At 43.2% G+C, this 17,163-nt stretch overlaps 1 protein-coding gene across 20 annotated transcripts in view; it reads right to left on the reverse strand.

Annotated features, from left to right (window-relative positions):
* The window catches only part of CACNA1G (calcium voltage-gated channel subunit alpha1 G), a 331,728-nt gene that overhangs the window by 121,472 nt on the left and 193,093 nt on the right, over nucleotides 1-17,163 (reverse strand). For all 20 annotated transcript variants that reach the window (XM_083487104.1, XM_083487100.1, XM_083487098.1 and 17 more), the window contains exon 9: nucleotides 13,587-13,948. In XM_083487104.1, the coding sequence (XP_083343230.1) occupies nucleotides 13,587-13,948 (362 nt within the window). The remainder of the gene's footprint in view (nucleotides 1-13,586; nucleotides 13,949-17,163) is intronic.

Raw genomic sequence — 17,163 nt, forward strand, 5'->3', positions numbered from 1 at the left:
GCTTTTAAAGTTCTGTTCCATGATGCTTCTTTTCTCTCTGGAAGGGATCAATGGGACGCTGGTGGCATGCTGTGTATGTAGCTCTGTTGAACAAGGCAGGGGGTGGGGTGGGGTGGAGGGCAGTAGGGGGGGAGATGACAGCACAAAGTGCTTTCAAAGGAGGATCACACAAAGCCAGCTTCTCAGCTGCATCACCTGCAACAGCACCACTAAGACCTAGTAAAGAAAAGGAGATGGAGGCTTGTTTTTAAGCAACCTGCATCCTAAACACAGGTGTGAAGTTGAAAAACAGGCGAACAGGTTCCTGTATACTTTCCCTCACCAGAATGTATGTCAGCACTGAAAGTGACCTCATCTGTTTATGGCATAAAATTGGTTAGCTGCATTTGGTTTTTTTGATGAGAGATGTACTGTATATTGTTTGCATCCTATTCAAACCATGTCTCAAGCCGCCGTGCCCCCCCCCCCAGCTGGTGGTGGCAGCAGTGAGATTTAGGGAAACTGGGCTGTCCCTCTGGAGATGCATAACCATAGTTTCTAATACATCATGCTTTTAAATTCTACCAATGTAGCCTGGCATCAGTGGCAAACCCCATATGCTGCCAGCGCAATATCACATGGACCTAAGATGTCTCAAATTAGCACTGACTTGCTGTCAAGTTTTATGAACAGCGGAGGCAACCAAGCCTTCCTCTCGTAGGAACTCAATGTGCAAAGGGAATAACACAAGACGCAAGGGGAATTATATGAGAAGAATGAAAAGCACAGACACCAGAGAAACAGAGTAGTCTGTAAGAAAACCAAATGCCTAAGGAGCCATCAGCTTCATGGAAAATGTAAGAGCAGATATTATTAGAGACAGATAGCTAAGTTGCATAGAGAGCTGATAAAACCAAGGTTGCAAGTTGGATACCCATATGGGACAGCTACATATTCCTGCACTGCAAAGGGTTGGACTCGATGATTGTCAGGGTCCCTTCCAACTACCGGGTATATGATTCTGAGTCTATAACCCTCTGTCTAACAAAGGCCTTCCAAGCCAGGCTCAGAACAGAACTTCATGTGGTTTATGAAAGCCAAGCCCATAAATTAATAATTATTATTATTATTATTATTATTATTATTATTATTATTATTATTATTTGCCATCCATCTGACTGGGTTGCCCCAGCCACTCTAGGTGGTTCCCAACAAAATACTAAAAACACAATAAAACATCAACCATTAAAAACTTCCCTGTACAGGGCTACCTTCAGATGTCTGAAGCAGAGGTTTCATAAGCCCCCAAATTGTTCTGCAGCTTGGAGTGGCATTGCTCTCTCTCTCTCTCTCTCTCTCCCCCCCTCTCTCTCCCCCCCCCTCTCTCTCTCTCTGTGTGTGTGTGTAGTAGGGAGAAAACTTTGATCAGGGGGTGGGGGTTAGCTACTCCTGACTTAGAGGCTAAATGGTGCAATTTGAGCTAGTCAATTATCATCTTGTTCTTGATTCTAATAGCCAGTTATAGGAGTTTTAGAAAAGTAAAAGGTAAAAGGGACCCCTGACCATTAGGTCCAGTCGTGGCCGACTCTAGGGTTGCGGCGCTCATCTTGCTTTATTGGCCGAGGGAGCCGGCGTACAGCTTCCAGGTCATGTGGCCAGCATGAAGCTTCTGGCGAACCAGAACAGCGCACAGAAACACCGTTTACTTTCCCACCAGAGCAGTACCTATTTATCTACTTGCACTTTTTGGTGTGCTTTTGAACTGCTAGGTTGGCAGGAGCAGGGACCAAGCAACGGGAGCTCACCCCATCACGGGGATTCAAACCGCCGACCTTCTGATCGGCAAGTCCTAGGCTCTGCAGTTTAACCCACAGCGCCACCCGCGTTCCTTTTTAGAAAAGTACTGGGAGGCAAAATAAGCATATATAATTGATAGTGGAAAAATTACTGTATCAGACATCACCAGTTACTACTGGTGTGTATTATCATACAATGTCTTACATGTGAATTTGCTAAACAAAGCTCTGACTCCAACCACTCCTCACCGCAACTATATAAAAGTTCTTCAACAGAAGTTCCTAATCTCTTTGTAAAAATCCAAACCAAGAGTTCTTTGACTAGGAAGCCCCCTTACCTAAATAAGGTTGAAACTTGCTTATTTTAAATATGGGTGTCCACTGATTTCTTTGCCATTATATGCATTCTTTATATCTCTTATTTCTTTAAATCTTACACACCAGAACCATATCCACTAATTTTGGCTATGTGTTGACATGCTCTCATTAGAGTCTTATTAAGCTAATTACTCCCAATACAAAACAGGAAGTACATTTTTGAAAATCAGCTATCATGCTGATTAACCATTCCAACAGCTACCATTAACATTGATTTAATTCCATTAGGGTTCCAGCAGCAAATCTTTAATAAGAATAACTCCTGTTTAAACAGCAAGTAAATTGAGTGTTGGTAATACAAAATCTATAGAGCACTGTGTTCCCTTCTCCCCCATATCAATCTAATTTATTCAGCTGTTCTTGCTCAGGGGTTTAAATGGATAATTCACACAAGCTCTGTGCAAGGTAAAGAGAAAAGTCAGGAATAGATGGGGAGGTGACAAAAATGATGCCAGACTTTTGATCACTTGGCAAAAGAATGCTGGCACATAGCAGGAAAGGTGGCAATAAACTCACATGCAGCAAAATAGGATTCATGCGCCAAGCCATAAATGGGAATGCATCATTATTTAAAGATGGGGCTTTATGGGAGGCTCATTCCTGCAAAACAGGCAGAAGATAAATGCAAAGAGAAAACAAGAAGATAGTTTGAAGCCAGCAGGAGGATCATAGAATCGTATGCTTCATAGTTGCACAGACCAGTGAGCAAACCCAAGCTAAACATTTTAAAGTGGTTAGGGAAGCTCATCGGATCAACTCTGGCTGGTGTAGCTGATCTCCCAATAGCTCCCTCCTTCAATATAGCAAGGAATGGGGAAATCTGTCCATTTTGATCTCCCTTGGTTTCTCATTTATAAAATCTTAAAGTCAGTTTTCTGAATTTTCACATCAGTTTGCATTTTTTAAAAATATAAAAGTCCTCATGAAAGTTCATGATTTTAGTACAAATCTCTCCTAATCTTTTTGTATGCAATTTCCCCTAATACATGTCTTGCAAAGCCTATTTCCTTAATTTAATGCATTTTTATGTTAATTGCAATAATATATGCATTTTTATGCACAGTTTATCTTAGTACATGCATTTTTGTACACATTACTCGGTTGGAGAAGTGCATTGCAAAATTCACAGAAGTGTGAATTTCAAGAGAATGGCAATGTTTCAGTTTGCATAGTGTTTTGGAATGTGCAAATTAGGTAGGTTCACCTTTAAATGAGAAATAAATTTACTTTCTCTCCTGTCCCTACATCTAAGACTTTGGGACATCCTCATTAGCAGCCCATGGATCGCCATCTCAAAACTCACTACTACTTGACTTCTGATGCTATTAGAGTAAGCTGAAAACACTCAAATGAGGCTTATTCAACAGCATGTTTGCAATAATTTTTGCAAAAAAGGGGGGGTTCCGTTAAAAAGCTTAACAATTTTGGGGTCTTCCTAATAAAATCTCAACAACCTTTGGGGTGTCCTGGTTATTACATTTTGGAATATGGCAAACCTATTTAAATCCCACAATCATTGAGGATCTGCAGTATTTGTTGATTCACAAATCCTCATGCACAATCTCCACCTGAAACTCTGGGCCATCCTTCACAATGGCATAGCACCACATGGCTCCAGAGAATTTGATGTGTTTACAAGTAGCCAAGATTAGTGATACCAGAAAGTAGATCCTTCCTACTCTGAGTCATGTACCATACAAGCATCTGCTTCAGAAGCATTAGGGTTTAGAAACCATCATAAAGATGAAAAATGTACACAGGGCATTTAGCTCACAGCTTTTGCTAATCTTTGATATATACACTGATTTCTTTCAAATTAATACATGTCTTGCTTAGCAAGGTGGGCTGAGCAAAAACGGATAAGGGCCCTGCATGGAGTATAACCAGAGTTGCACAGAAAGCAACACTCTTGACCTTTCCCTGTCCTCAAAATACTTGCTGTTGTGAAAGCAACTCAAGATGGCATCTGCCCCTTTTGTACCTGATTTCCATGAGCAAGCAATAATTGTAAAAGAAAACCCACCTACTGCGAAAAGAGCCATATTGCGCTCAGTGGTGATATTGCACATCATCACTAATGACAATCCTTGAATCCAAGCACATTGACTAGAGTGGATCCAGGCAGGAGCAGACACAAATATATACTAAAAATAGTACCTGAACGCCCACACACAAAACCACTGACCCCCAACAACCCGACACGAAAGCACAGCTATGTCCAGAAAATCCAGAATGAATATCCACAGCAAGGGACAGAGAACGAGTGAGCTGCAGAATCCCACATTCAGCCAGCGGCATTTTAATGACGCAGTCAGCAAAAGAGAACAAAATAACACGACTATAAATTACCACTCTGTTATTATTGTAAGTGACAGCATAATCAATGAAAAGACAACGTGTGGCCAAAATACTTGTTTGTAATTTTTTAAAAAGTGCTTATTCATAGTGGGGAGGAAATAAATACAGTGAATTGTATTTGTAGAACTGTAGTTGAAAGGGACCCACTGCAACACAGGAATCGAACCCACAACACTGTGATTAAGAGTCTCCTGCTCTACCAACTGAGCTATGGCCCATGTAGGGTGTGGGTGTGGGGTGTCCTCACATAGCACAGTGACCTTGATTTGACTTTCAAAGTTCTGAAAATGAGAAATACTACCACATCTGAACCCTGTTCTTCTGCCTCCTGGTTTCCAGTCAGAGCCAATTCATAGAACCCTTGATGTGTCATGAAGGACATGAGGGCCAAGTGGAAGCATATTGTAGCTGTGTCCCAGTCAAAGGAGCTGTTTAATTCCCTTGCTGCTTGCCCACAATATCATCTGGAATACCTTAGGAAGGGTAGGGAAAACTATGACTTGTCACCAGCTGGACAGTCTCCACCCACAGAAACCTGTCTTTATGTTGTGATCACCATCTGAGGTCCTGCTCAGTGTTGCTCTGCTTTCTTTTGGGCCACATCGGCAAGGCCGGGGGTGTGTGTGTGGGCTATTGTCTGGAAGGGCACTTTGGTGTTGCTAACACAGTGGTTTGATTTCACCACTGGAGGTGCACTCCACTGAGACAGATGGATGCCAACAATCTGAGATAAACCAGGCTGGGGAAACTCAATGAATGAATCATAGAATTGGAAGGGACCACAAGTGCCATCTAGTCCAACCCCCTGCAATGCAGGAGTCTTTGGCCTAATGTGGGGCTCAATCACACAACTCTGAGATTAAGAGCTTCATGAGATCAAGAGCTTCATGAGATCAAGAGCTTCATGAGATTAAGAGCTTCATGCTCTTACCAACTGAGTTATCCTCCAAACTGCTGGACTCCAAACTTCCATCAGTCCCATCCAGTACAGTCAATAATTTACAGTCTCTATCCCTTTCTAAAGTGAAAGAAGTTGAAACTAGTTTAGCTTTCACCTCCTCTTCCTGTAAAGGAACACAGCAGAGCCAGTATCATCTTCCTTAGGACGGGTAAGTGAAAGAACAAAGGCACCGTAAGCTCTGGGATCACTCTGTCCCAGCCCCCTGTGAATTATCGCATGTTTCCCTCAGATGAAGAGGTCCTTCTTTTCTTTAATTAGCTGTTGGCTCCACAGGAGGTAGAGAAGCAAGCAAAATAACAAATCGGAGGAAAAAAGACTAGATCAAGGAAGTGAACCAGTAAGTTAGTGATACCTGCTACAGTCCTAGCACCTTAATCCACACTCCTTCACAAATGAATACTGCGCCAAAAGGATACGCCACATTTTTACATGAAGCTCTACCCTGCATTTGCCCGTAGACCTTTTAGTTTCCGATCCTTTCTGCGGGCACATTTTCCTTACATGCCATGGCACAGATGGGTGATATTTTCATGCTGCAATGGTTATTGGGTTTTAATGTTACTTAGTGACAACTTTACAACATTTGTACAGTCACCTGTTCAAGCCCCCTGCTGTTTGATGCACTAAGGATTAAGCTTTAAAACTCTTAAATGAGCTTTAAAAGTGCCTGAAAAGGTTACACTGGTATTTTGCAAACTGAGTGTGCACATTAGCTACTGTTTTGAGAGGTTCTTCCTTTGTAGTTTTTTTTTTTTTTAAGAATGTCCTCCTATTGAATTACTTCCTTTTCTAAGCTTTCAAACAATTGCGTACCAGTAGTTTTATCACAGCAGGCCAGTCTACAGCTCCTGCCACAACCACAGTTTTTTGTTTCATTTGCTCTTTCCCCCCCATCTTTCAGGCTTGACTATCTCTGGGACCTTTTTGACTTAGATGCAGCTAAACACCTGGCTGCATAGTTCTCGTGTTCCTCCTGCCTTTGTTCCTATGGACCTACGGTGATCTCATACACATATTTAACATTCCAGCCTTGGCTGACTTTGTGTTGCCAATACCACAGTGTGAGAGGTAATGAATGAATTAGAAGCAAAAGCCTCAATGGATGCAAATTAATATCCAGATATTTGTTAGAGAAAACCAGTGCTGTGCCTTCTTTCAACTGAAGCAAGAAGAAACTGCATAATGCGTTTAGTGGCCCGCCCTGTGGAACGCCCTCCCATCAGATGTCAAAGAGATAAACAATTACCTGACATTCAGAAGACATCTTAAGACAGCCCTGTTCAGGGAAGTTTTTAATATGTAACGCAGTACTGTTTTTAACACTTGATTGGGAGCCGCCCAGAGTGGCTGGGAAACTCAGCCAGATGGGCGGGGTATAAATAAAATTAATTAATTAATTGATTATTTATTATTATTATTATTATTATTATGAGGAGTCAGTGTGTGCCTTGGCAAGAGGGAAACCAAAGAAAGGATCCCAATGGATCAGCTTCATTGGAAATGTTAATTGCTCTACACTGCATTGCATTGTAGCTTGTATTCTAGGGCTGCCATATGTCCGAACATTACCAGGATTTCAAAGGTGGAAATTGACATTGGGGGGAATTTCTGAAAGTTCAGATTATTTTCCTAAAAAAAGCTCAACAACCTGCGGGCTTTTGGGGTGTCCTGGTTCTTACTTTTTGAAACACGGCATCCCTATTTTCTATTTCATTGTATTATATGTAGGTTTCCAGTTTCATTTATATACCCTATTTGTTATTTTGTAATCTGCTTAGAGACTGTCTTAGTATACCGTATTTTTCGTCCCATAGGACGCTCCGTCCCATAGGATGCACCTAGTTTTTTGGGGGGGAAATAAAGGGAAATTTCCCCCCTTTATTTCCCCCCCCAAACCAGGTCGGGGAAACCAAACCAGGTCAAGGAACAGCGGGCTGGCGGCGCTGCGCCTCCTTGCTGTCCCCCGAGCTTGTGGGGCTGGCCGATGTCTGTCCGGCGTGCGAGGCGCTCTGCTTCAGGGTGTCTCTCGCGCTGGGCGGAAGGTTGCTATCCGCAGCGTAGGGAGCCCTGCGGGAACTCCCGCAGGGCTGCCTAGGCTGCGGATGTGTTCCTGAAGCCTGGAGAGTGAGAGGGGTCAGTGCGCACCGACTCCTCTCGCTCTCCCAGCTTCAGCGAAAGCCTGCATTCGCCCCACAGGACGCACCCAGATTTCCCCTTCATTTTTGGAGGGGAAAAAGTGCGTCCTACAGGGTGAAAAATACGGTAAGTGATACGTTAAATATATAAAATAAATAAATCAACCAACAGGTTTTGCCCACCAGATCACATATTTGCCTTTGAATCTGCTTTCTTCTGCTTCGATTGTCTTCAGAAATTCTCAAAACTCAATGTTTCGTACACACTCTCACACACATTTGTTTTGCTCTGCTTTATTTTCTTAGACCCTCTATTCATGTCTTTTACTCCCCTTCCCCACAATCAAACCATGGTTGCTCTCATTCCCCCAACGATCGTAGGCTGCTCCTTCATGACCCTACTTATCTCTTTGCTTGGTTATTTATGATTAAATGGGAAGAAACTTGTTTCTTTGCTGCTTTTACAGTTGTTTGCTATTACCACTCAGCCTGCCCTGATGGGATCTTTGCTATGCACTCAATAATGTTTCAGCTAATTCTTAGGCTACTACAGAAGACTAACTTTTGCTCTGGCTGTGATAACTGTGTCTTCAGATCAACTTATTTCCAGCATGTGTGTGGGGGGGTGTCTTCTGCTCATAATTGGTAGGGGTCAAGGGTCAAGTTCCTTAATCTCTTGGGGTAGCAAAGCAGTTGAACATGATGTGAACTGATGTGTCAGCACTGGGATAACAGTGATACTAATTTTATGTACAGTACTAGATGATGTACAGTGTACCATTAATCTTCACAGGATGGGCCTGGGATTGCAGTTGTATCCATTCACATCTCCTTCTGCTAGCATGGCCCTTAAAAAAATTTCAGTATGTTACAACCCCATTTTTAAAAACAGACTGTAAATCTAATATGTGAGGGATGTGTGCCACTTATTTCTATTAATAACAAAGCTTCCAGTTTCTCATTATTATGGAAACCTGGTTAAGGGTGACATATATGATGCTTTAAGAAATTATGACAGCTCCTTCTTTCTAAAGAAGAGCTGGTTTTCATTAAAATGAATGTGCTGAGATTTCTGCTTTTAATTTTTTTAAGTATGATGTTCATGAGAATGACTCATTAGGAACGCATATTCAGAAATAATGGGCAAAACTTCCCCAAGCTGTTAAGTCCAATTTTGTTTTAACATAGAGAAAGAATTGGTTATCATGAGCATTTAATGGGGACTCTAAACTTTACACTGCTCTCTCCCGCTCTCTTTGTTCTTGTGAGAGAGTTTGAAGGAGGAACTAGTGTCAGAGTCCCTTAACCCAAGCGTGATTACAGGGTGACCTCATCCAAAGAAGTTGGGAGTGGGGAATTCTGCTCCTACTTACAGGGCCATATCTAGAGAGAAGCACTGGGTATACTTAGCCTCCCTGGCATTAGCTGCAATCTTGTCCCCAATGCTCTTTAAGGCCATTAGGAATGGTCATCGCTGGATTTGGAGCACTGTGTCATCAGTATAGTGATGATATCCAGCTCCATTTCTCTATTAGCATATCCTGGACTAGTTTCTGGATGAAGTGGTAGGTTGGAGGAGGGAAAATAAACAGGAGACTGAATCCTGAAAAGACAGAAGTCCTGTGGTTTGGTGGCTCCTGGGTCTGGGAATTTCATAGCTGCCCGCCCTCCACTTGAAGGAGCAAGTGCGCAGCTTGGGGTGCGGGTATGTGTATGCACCCCTGAGGATGTTCTTAGATCTACCTTTCTCACTGGAGGCCCAAGTGGGCACAGCAACTACTTTTGGCTGGTTCTCCAGCTACAAATGTGTCCGGCCAGGGAGAGCCTCACCCCTTGGACTCATGCATAGGGAAACTCAAGGCTGGATGACTGTAATACACTCTCTGTGGGGCTGGTCTTATAGCTAGTGCAGCAGCTGCAGCTGGTGCAGAATGTTGCAGCTAGATTGCTTCCCGGAGCACCTTTTCATGCACATGTTAACATCTCTCTTACATGTGTTGCTATACCGGCTCCCAATATGCTGCTAAAGCTCTCAAGCTCTCGGGAGCAGGCTATTTTAAGGAAAATCTTCTCCCACATCATCTGACACCATCACTGAGGTCAGCTAGAGGCCCACATGGCTGTGCTGCTGCCTTGAAAGGTTCATCTTGCAATTACCAGGGATATGGCCTTTTCCATTGTGACACTATCTCTGTGGAACCATCTCCCCTCTGAGTTATGGCAGGCACCCACATTAATCCCTGCTGCATATGGAGATTCAGGGGGGTTGGTTAATTTCTAACTTTTTCCCTAGTTCCAGGAATTTAGGGGAGTCTTGCTCCCCCCCCAAACTTATAACAATATCAACATTTCTGATACCAAATTATTCCACTTCATAGAACTGACAAAGCCAGGGTTCAGTGTGTATGGAAATACCTGTGTTCTATATTAGGCAAAAGAGCCTAATATAAAAACTAATAAAGTCAATTGCTCATAAGGTCCTTCATTTCTTTTTAAACAACCTATCCATGCAGATACATTTGGTGACATTGATTTGTTTGTTCTTAAGGGGTTTTTTTTTGAGGGGGGGGAAAGGTCACATTCACCATTTATAATCTCAGCAGAAGGACCAGAGCTATCAATTCTCAGTTCTAATTCCCTATCTCATAACTGTCAGATTATGAAACTGCAAACTGTAAGCCTCAGGAGTTTACAGAAAAACATCTCCTTATTCTCTCCTGCCGCTTTAATCAGATGAATTAATAAAAGCAGGATTCAACATTTGCTATTCACTCCAATATTGAGGGGAGCGGGAGCGGAGGGAAATAGGACATTGGATTCTCTAATCTTTTCTTAAAAAGAAAAGAAAAAGAAGATAGCACACTGAAACCCAGAGTACTCACTTACATCACTTTCTACCCCAGTCCCAGGTTTTTCCAGCTGTGACATCTTTTAAGCCCCTCTGAGTGCATCACATAAGAACCTTCTATCTATAAGGCAACAGTCCTACTCTATTTTGCTTTGGTCAGACCACAACTGGAATACCGTGTCCAATTCTGGGCACCCCAATTTAAGAAGGATGTTGCCAAGCTGGAACGTGTGCAGATGAGGGCAACCAGGGTGATCAAGGGCCTGGAAACAAATCCTTATGAGGAGCGCTTGAATGAGCTGGGTATGTTTAGCCTGGAAAAGAGGAGACTGAGAGAAGGTATGATAGCCATCTTCAAAATATCTTAAAGGCTGTCACATGGAAGAGGGAGCAGGCTTGTTTTCTCCTGACCTGGAGGGTAGGATGTGAACCAATGGCTTCAAGTTACAAGAAAGGAGATTCCAACTAAACACACAGAAAAGCTTTCTGACAGTAAGAGCTGTCTGACAGTGGAACAGTTTCCCTCGGGAGGTTGTAGACTCTCCTTCCTTGGAGGCTTTTAAGATGTTGGATGGCTATCTGAGAAGGATGCTTTAGCTGAGATTCCTGCATTGCAGGGAGTTGATGACCTTCTGAGTCCCTTACACCTCTACAGTTCTATGATTCTATATTCCTAGGGACACTGGTGCTACAGGTTCTACTGCCTAGCAGACCCACCTTTCTTTCTAATCAACTGTAACCTTTCCCCAGCCTGGTATGCTGAAAGTGCTGTTGGACTCCAACTCCCAACAACCCTTCCCAGCATGACCAATGTCAGTTGAGCAGTGAGGGTTGCAGTCCAACAACATCAGGAGGACCACATGCTCCCCACCCTTTCCAGGTGGCAAACTCTTTCCCGTGGGTGTTCCCAAAGATAGTTTATTTTTTAATCACCATGAGAAAAGCACACCAGGCAACATGATTGCTTCTCTTGCTCGCCCTTGGTGGGTTTTCTGTTATGGTAAGAGGGGTAATGGGAAGGGCAGAGGAACTGCTAAGGTTGTCTCCTCATCACAGGAAGCAATACCTGAATTAGACAGAGATGACATTTCCCTCTGTGATTCAAACTATCAAAAATGAAGAATGTGAACTTTGCATCAATTTTTCTAGTTTCCCCTCCAGACTCCAAAGGAATGATCCACTTGGTACTATTATTAAAAGAATAACGAATTTCAAAAGCAATCCATCAATCCTTATTTCAGCTATGGAGACAAATTTTGAGTAAGGTCAAGAAAGGAAGGTCAAACAGCATGTGACAGATCCTAAGAGGACCTAAGTGTGCCTTTCCATTTAAGGCATAACGAAAACAAAGGTTAATCAGCCACATTGGATTAAGATTTCAGAAAACATGCTTGCTTGAAAGGACACATTTAGCACACCAAAGGGGCCTCAGCCACTATAATGTACAACCACTGATGCATTAATACACCAGGATGGCACTAGGATCTACAATTATACCTGCAGAATTTGGTTTGCAGCTACTATTCTGACACAGGGAGCTACAAAACGAGAAGTAAAGCAACTGCATTAAACAGTAAGCGACTATGCCAATAGGGAAGGGGGAGCTAGAAAAGAAGAAAAATGAGCACATCTGAAGGACAGCTTGTTTAATAGATTCAATTATGTTTAGTACGTTCAATGCAACTTGCTTCCAAGGGGCAGAGTAATCCTAACCAAGGTGTGCCTGATCAGCGTAGCCACTGCTGCATTTGCAACCCCACTGCTTATGCTGGCTGAGGCATAAGATAGTAGCAGAGGAAACTCTGCTCAGTGCGAGAAGAGTCTGGAGCAGGTGCAGTGATCGGTCCCAATGCTGGATTGGGTGGAATGTCGTCAAGTGTCAGCCGTGTACCCAGCTCAGGATACATTGGATTCCAGGCCAGCAAAACCACTCCTCCTCTCCTGAATGCTCTGTTGGGGGGCTTTCCTTGGATTACTGTTGATGAGAATATAACCTGCAGGAACCCCACCTGCCCATGCTTTCATTAGGTGGGACAGAGAGCTCCATATGGGAGGAGTGACACTGACATCACTAGGGGTGGAGCTCTTTATGAAGATGCCACCAGGTCAGTGATGTCTCTAACCACCTTATGAGACTTTATTCCTTTTTTATATTATGTTGAAAAACATATTTGAAATATTTTCCATGACCTCTGAAATTAAATGGAATGACAAGAATTTAGGACTCTGTATGGGAAGTGGGGGACAAAGTCAACCTGATGTTTCAGGGGGAAAGTTGGGTTTCACAGAACTAGAAGCCAAAGTATTTGATCGACCCTTTGACACTGAACAACAACACTGACCTATGGGAACTGGAGTAGGTCTTAAATCAGCAACTGTACAGAACAACCATGTACCACTTGCCAGTAAGAGAATGTAATCAGTGCTGGCATTTTTAGTTTGGTCACATCAACTGTGCACCAAGCAGACACATTTCTAAATAAAGGGCACCCCACGATATGACTGACTGGAGCAAAATCATGTCTAAGTATTGGAATACACCATAACCCAAATTGTATGGGGAAGCCTGCATTAAAAAACACAAAACACCACCAAGCATGCAATTACAGTACTTATTTCACGAAACAGCTTGCATATTTCATGACATGTTGTTTGCAAGTTAGCTATTATAAAATCAAATGTAAATGATTTATTGAGGTAAGCAAATAGTCTTGTGGCTTTTGGAGAATTACTGTGAAAATGCAAAAAAAGAAAGAGAGAGAGACAAAGCATTGTAAAGACGGCTTCACTTGCTTACATCCTCAGACCAACAAGTGTCACTGAACTCCATTCACCAGTGTGCAGTTCTCCACACTAAGTAGCACAACCAGAAGTGCTCCCCCAAGATCTGCAGCTTTGTTGCCCTTGCAGAGCTTCAGAGCTTCATTTAACAACAGACCAGAACAAACACAGCTAAACAGAGCAAGGCATGAAAGTAAGAGGTCAGCATGAATCGATGCTGTGTGGTACGAAATCCCACTCAAGGGGCTAAGAGCAGAACCAGGATGGAGCTAATGAGGCCAGCATTTGGGGTGCTGTGGCTGCAGGGAGAGTCTAACTATAACTACTAAAGTACAGAGGGCTCTGCTTACCTGCTCGTGATACTCAATCCCCATGCTGAGGGTATTGATCAGGATAGCTATCATGATCCCACGGCCAAAGTACTTGCTATCTACAATCTTCCGAAACGTCTCACAAACCACCTTCCAGAAGGCTAGGAATTTTAAGGTGTTTCTTCCCCGGGCTTTCCAACGCTGAGGGTCCCTCTGATCACTGTAGTGAGCGTCCTGAGTAAACTCATATACCCCGTCGCTGTCAGAATCTCCCACTTCATTGTCCACCAGCTCTGGATCGTTAGCCAAGGTCTTCATGCAGTATGGACAACTATCTGGGTTGCAAGTATTGTTGGGTTTCCCAGACTGGCTGGAAATCTTGCAGGAACTTTGACAAGCACCTGAAACAAGGACAAAGAAAACCATACCCTCTGTTATTTCACTAAAAATCTTGGAAATCTCTTTCTGGAGCAGCCGAACAATGTTGGTGTCCAACTGCAGTTTTTGTAAGTTCAATAATTTCACACCAGATGTAAGAGGAGAACCTCTGCCCCGCTTGAGTGGTTATCTCCAACCAATGCAAAAACAGTATGTGTGTATAACTTTTACCATGGCTAGAACAACATTTGAACCATAATTCTTGACTATCTACTGAACCTGAATCAAGACCCTTACTAAGAGATTGATAAGAGGGAGGATACATTAGATTCTAAAAACCTGGTGATTTTTGATGCTAAGCCTGCCCCCTGCATTCTCCAGCACTGTTGTCAGAAAGGTCAGTCCCAATTTAATGAGAAGAGAATTGAAGGGCACAAGTCAAAGAGAGCAAGAGGTGGGAGGATGGGAAAACACAGAAGTGGGACTTCAAATGAGCCAGAGTGGCCCTTTCAGAAATGGCTTAAACAGTCTCTGTTGAGAAAACTAGATCAAGTCTGCATATATGCTGCAACTGAAAAAGGAGCTACATTCCAGTTTCTCCTTCCTCTTCCATAGCTTCTAGAACTCGCTGCCAGGTATGAGATCCCAAGGGACCTTGTTTCCCTGTCATTCCCTCCCCAGCAATTGTCAGCTAATGATTTGGAGGGCTGTGACACAAGTTAAGTTCTGCTAGATATTACAGGTAGGGGAACTACCAGACACAATTTCACTTGCAGGCAATGTGTTTGCTGTCACTTCTGCTTACATCCTGGGGTTCCGCCACTAGCGAGGAAACATGCACCAGCCAGTAAGCTATTATAATGAATGCAGGCAAGGTTTCATTTGAAAGAAGCTTTGTGCAGAAATTAGGCCTGTTCTGTTGCTTCTTTAAAAATCTCCATCGGTCAGAATTCAGAAGCAACTCATGCAACACATAACAAGAGACCCATGAATGGCTACCATCCTACCTATGGGGAAGCTTTAGGTGTCTCAGTCTGATTCAGCACAAATAGCAGGATTACATTGTAGAATTTAGGTATCACAGTGAAGTGTGTGCGTCATATGAGCTGCCAAAGATGATGGCCCAGTTTCAACTAACCCAGCGTGCTAGCAGAAGCCTGTGCAGGGGCTCACACTAACACAACAGGGCTCGCCTCCTCTCCTCCCCCCATGCACCACCAAATTTCCCCCAGATCTGGTCTGGAGGTTTGGGAGAACAACTGAGAAGAGAGCACAGGGCTAGGAGAAGGAAAGATCATTGCACCCGGCAAGCAGAATTCTTGCACTGATGTAACAATCATAAGAGTATGATGTTAAATTCCTCCCAGTGGTCTGGACACCATTTTCCCATAGGATCACTATTTTTGAAAAGCATCTTCCAAAATACATTTCTGCAAGAGGAGTCTGGAAACTCCTCAAAATGTTGAAACTTAAAAATGCTCTCCAACTTAATTTCTGTTGCGTTTTCTTCAAACAGAAGCTTCAGTGGTGTACATATAAACTGGGCAAGTATTTCTCTATGGAGCAAGACCTACGAGGTCAGAACTGTCAGCTCTCATCACTGCAACCCAACACCCTTCATAACAACACAGCATGCTCTATGTTTTGTGATATGCTGATTTAAGACAGCCTTTCGTTTTTCATACTCTAAAGCTGAGAGGAGGAGGTAAAGACACTGAAACATTTATGTGTTTATATATACAGGGTGAGTCCTTTAAAAGAGCCCCCATGGATACAGAGTACACATGTTCCACGGGGCCTCTTTTAAAAGACTCAGCCTATATATAGCTATAGGACATGCACACACACACACACACAGTTGACACAGTTTATCCTATTATATCTCACCTCCTTAAGCTCATGACTTAAGAGCAGATAGGATACTTGGGTGTGTGTGTGTGTAATATTCTCTGAATTTCTTCACTTTATCAACTATACAAAAGAAGAAAATCCATGATACTGCTCATTTCCACACCCTAATTTATTGGAAGGACAGATCCTGAAGCTGAGGCTCCAATACTCTAGCCACCTCATGAGAAGAGAAGACTCCCTGGGAAAGACCCTGATGTTGGGAAAGATGGAGGGCACAAGGAGAAAGGGACGACAGAGGACGAGATGGTTGGACAGTGTTCTCGAAGCTACTAACATGAGTTTGACCAAACTGCGGCAGGCAGTGGAAGACAGGTGTGCTCTTGTCCATGGGGTCACGAAGAGTCGGACACGACTAAACGACTAAACAACAATTCCTAAGCCACGAATGTCTGCTAACTAACTTTGAAGATGAAAAAAGAAAGGAAAAAATGAGTGACAGCTGTCCACTACCAAGAGTTCACAGTCACCTCATTACACATTTGGCTATTAAGTTAAAACAAAAAGCAATCAGCTCTTCTGGCACCTGGAATATTAGGAGCTGTAATTAGAGACAAGCACTGCAGCCAGCAAGCTGCTTGGGTGTTCCTGCTGTTTGCTGATACTTCAGCATTAACAACTTCCCCCTAAACATACCATTCTCAAATCATTTCTCGCAATGGCTGAGGCCAGCTGACAGATGGTACTCCACCAGACGACAAAGATACAAAGAGTCTCCCGTTTGTGCTGGCTATGGTGGAATGAAGAGTTTGGCTCCAGAATGCACCTCTGACCCGGTTGTAATGTCTCTCTCATTTCGAAGCCAGCAGGGGAAACTCCCATGGCCGATATAAGGCAGATAATAAGATTTTGGCTACCTGGCCCTACACTGCATCACATCCAGACAGTTTTTCTTATGGACCTCTCTAATGACAAACATTAAAAAGTAGATACATCACCTTGCCAACAAAGGTCCGTATAGTAAATGCTATGGTTTTCCCAGTAGTGATGTATGGAAGTGAGAGCTGGACCATAAAGAAGGCTGATCGCTGAAGAATTGATGCTTTTGAATTATGGTGCTGGAGGAGACTCTTGAGAGTCCCATGGACTGCAAGAAGATCAAACCTATCCATTCTTAAGGAAATCAGCCCTGAGTGCTCACTGGAAGGACAGATCATGAAGCTGAGGCTCCAATACTTTGGCTACCTCATGAGAAGAGAAGACTCCCTGGAAAAGAGCCTGATGTTGGGAAAGATGGAGGGCACAAGGAGAAGGGGACGACAGAGGACGAGATGGTTGGACAGTGTTCTCGAAGCTACCAGCATGAGTTTGACCAAACTGTGGGAGGCAG

This window comes from Podarcis liolepis (genome assembly GCF_965112155.1).
Source record: "Podarcis liolepis genome assembly, chromosome: 2".
In the NCBI taxonomy this organism is placed as follows: Eukaryota; Metazoa; Chordata; class Lepidosauria; order Squamata; family Lacertidae; genus Podarcis; species Podarcis liolepis.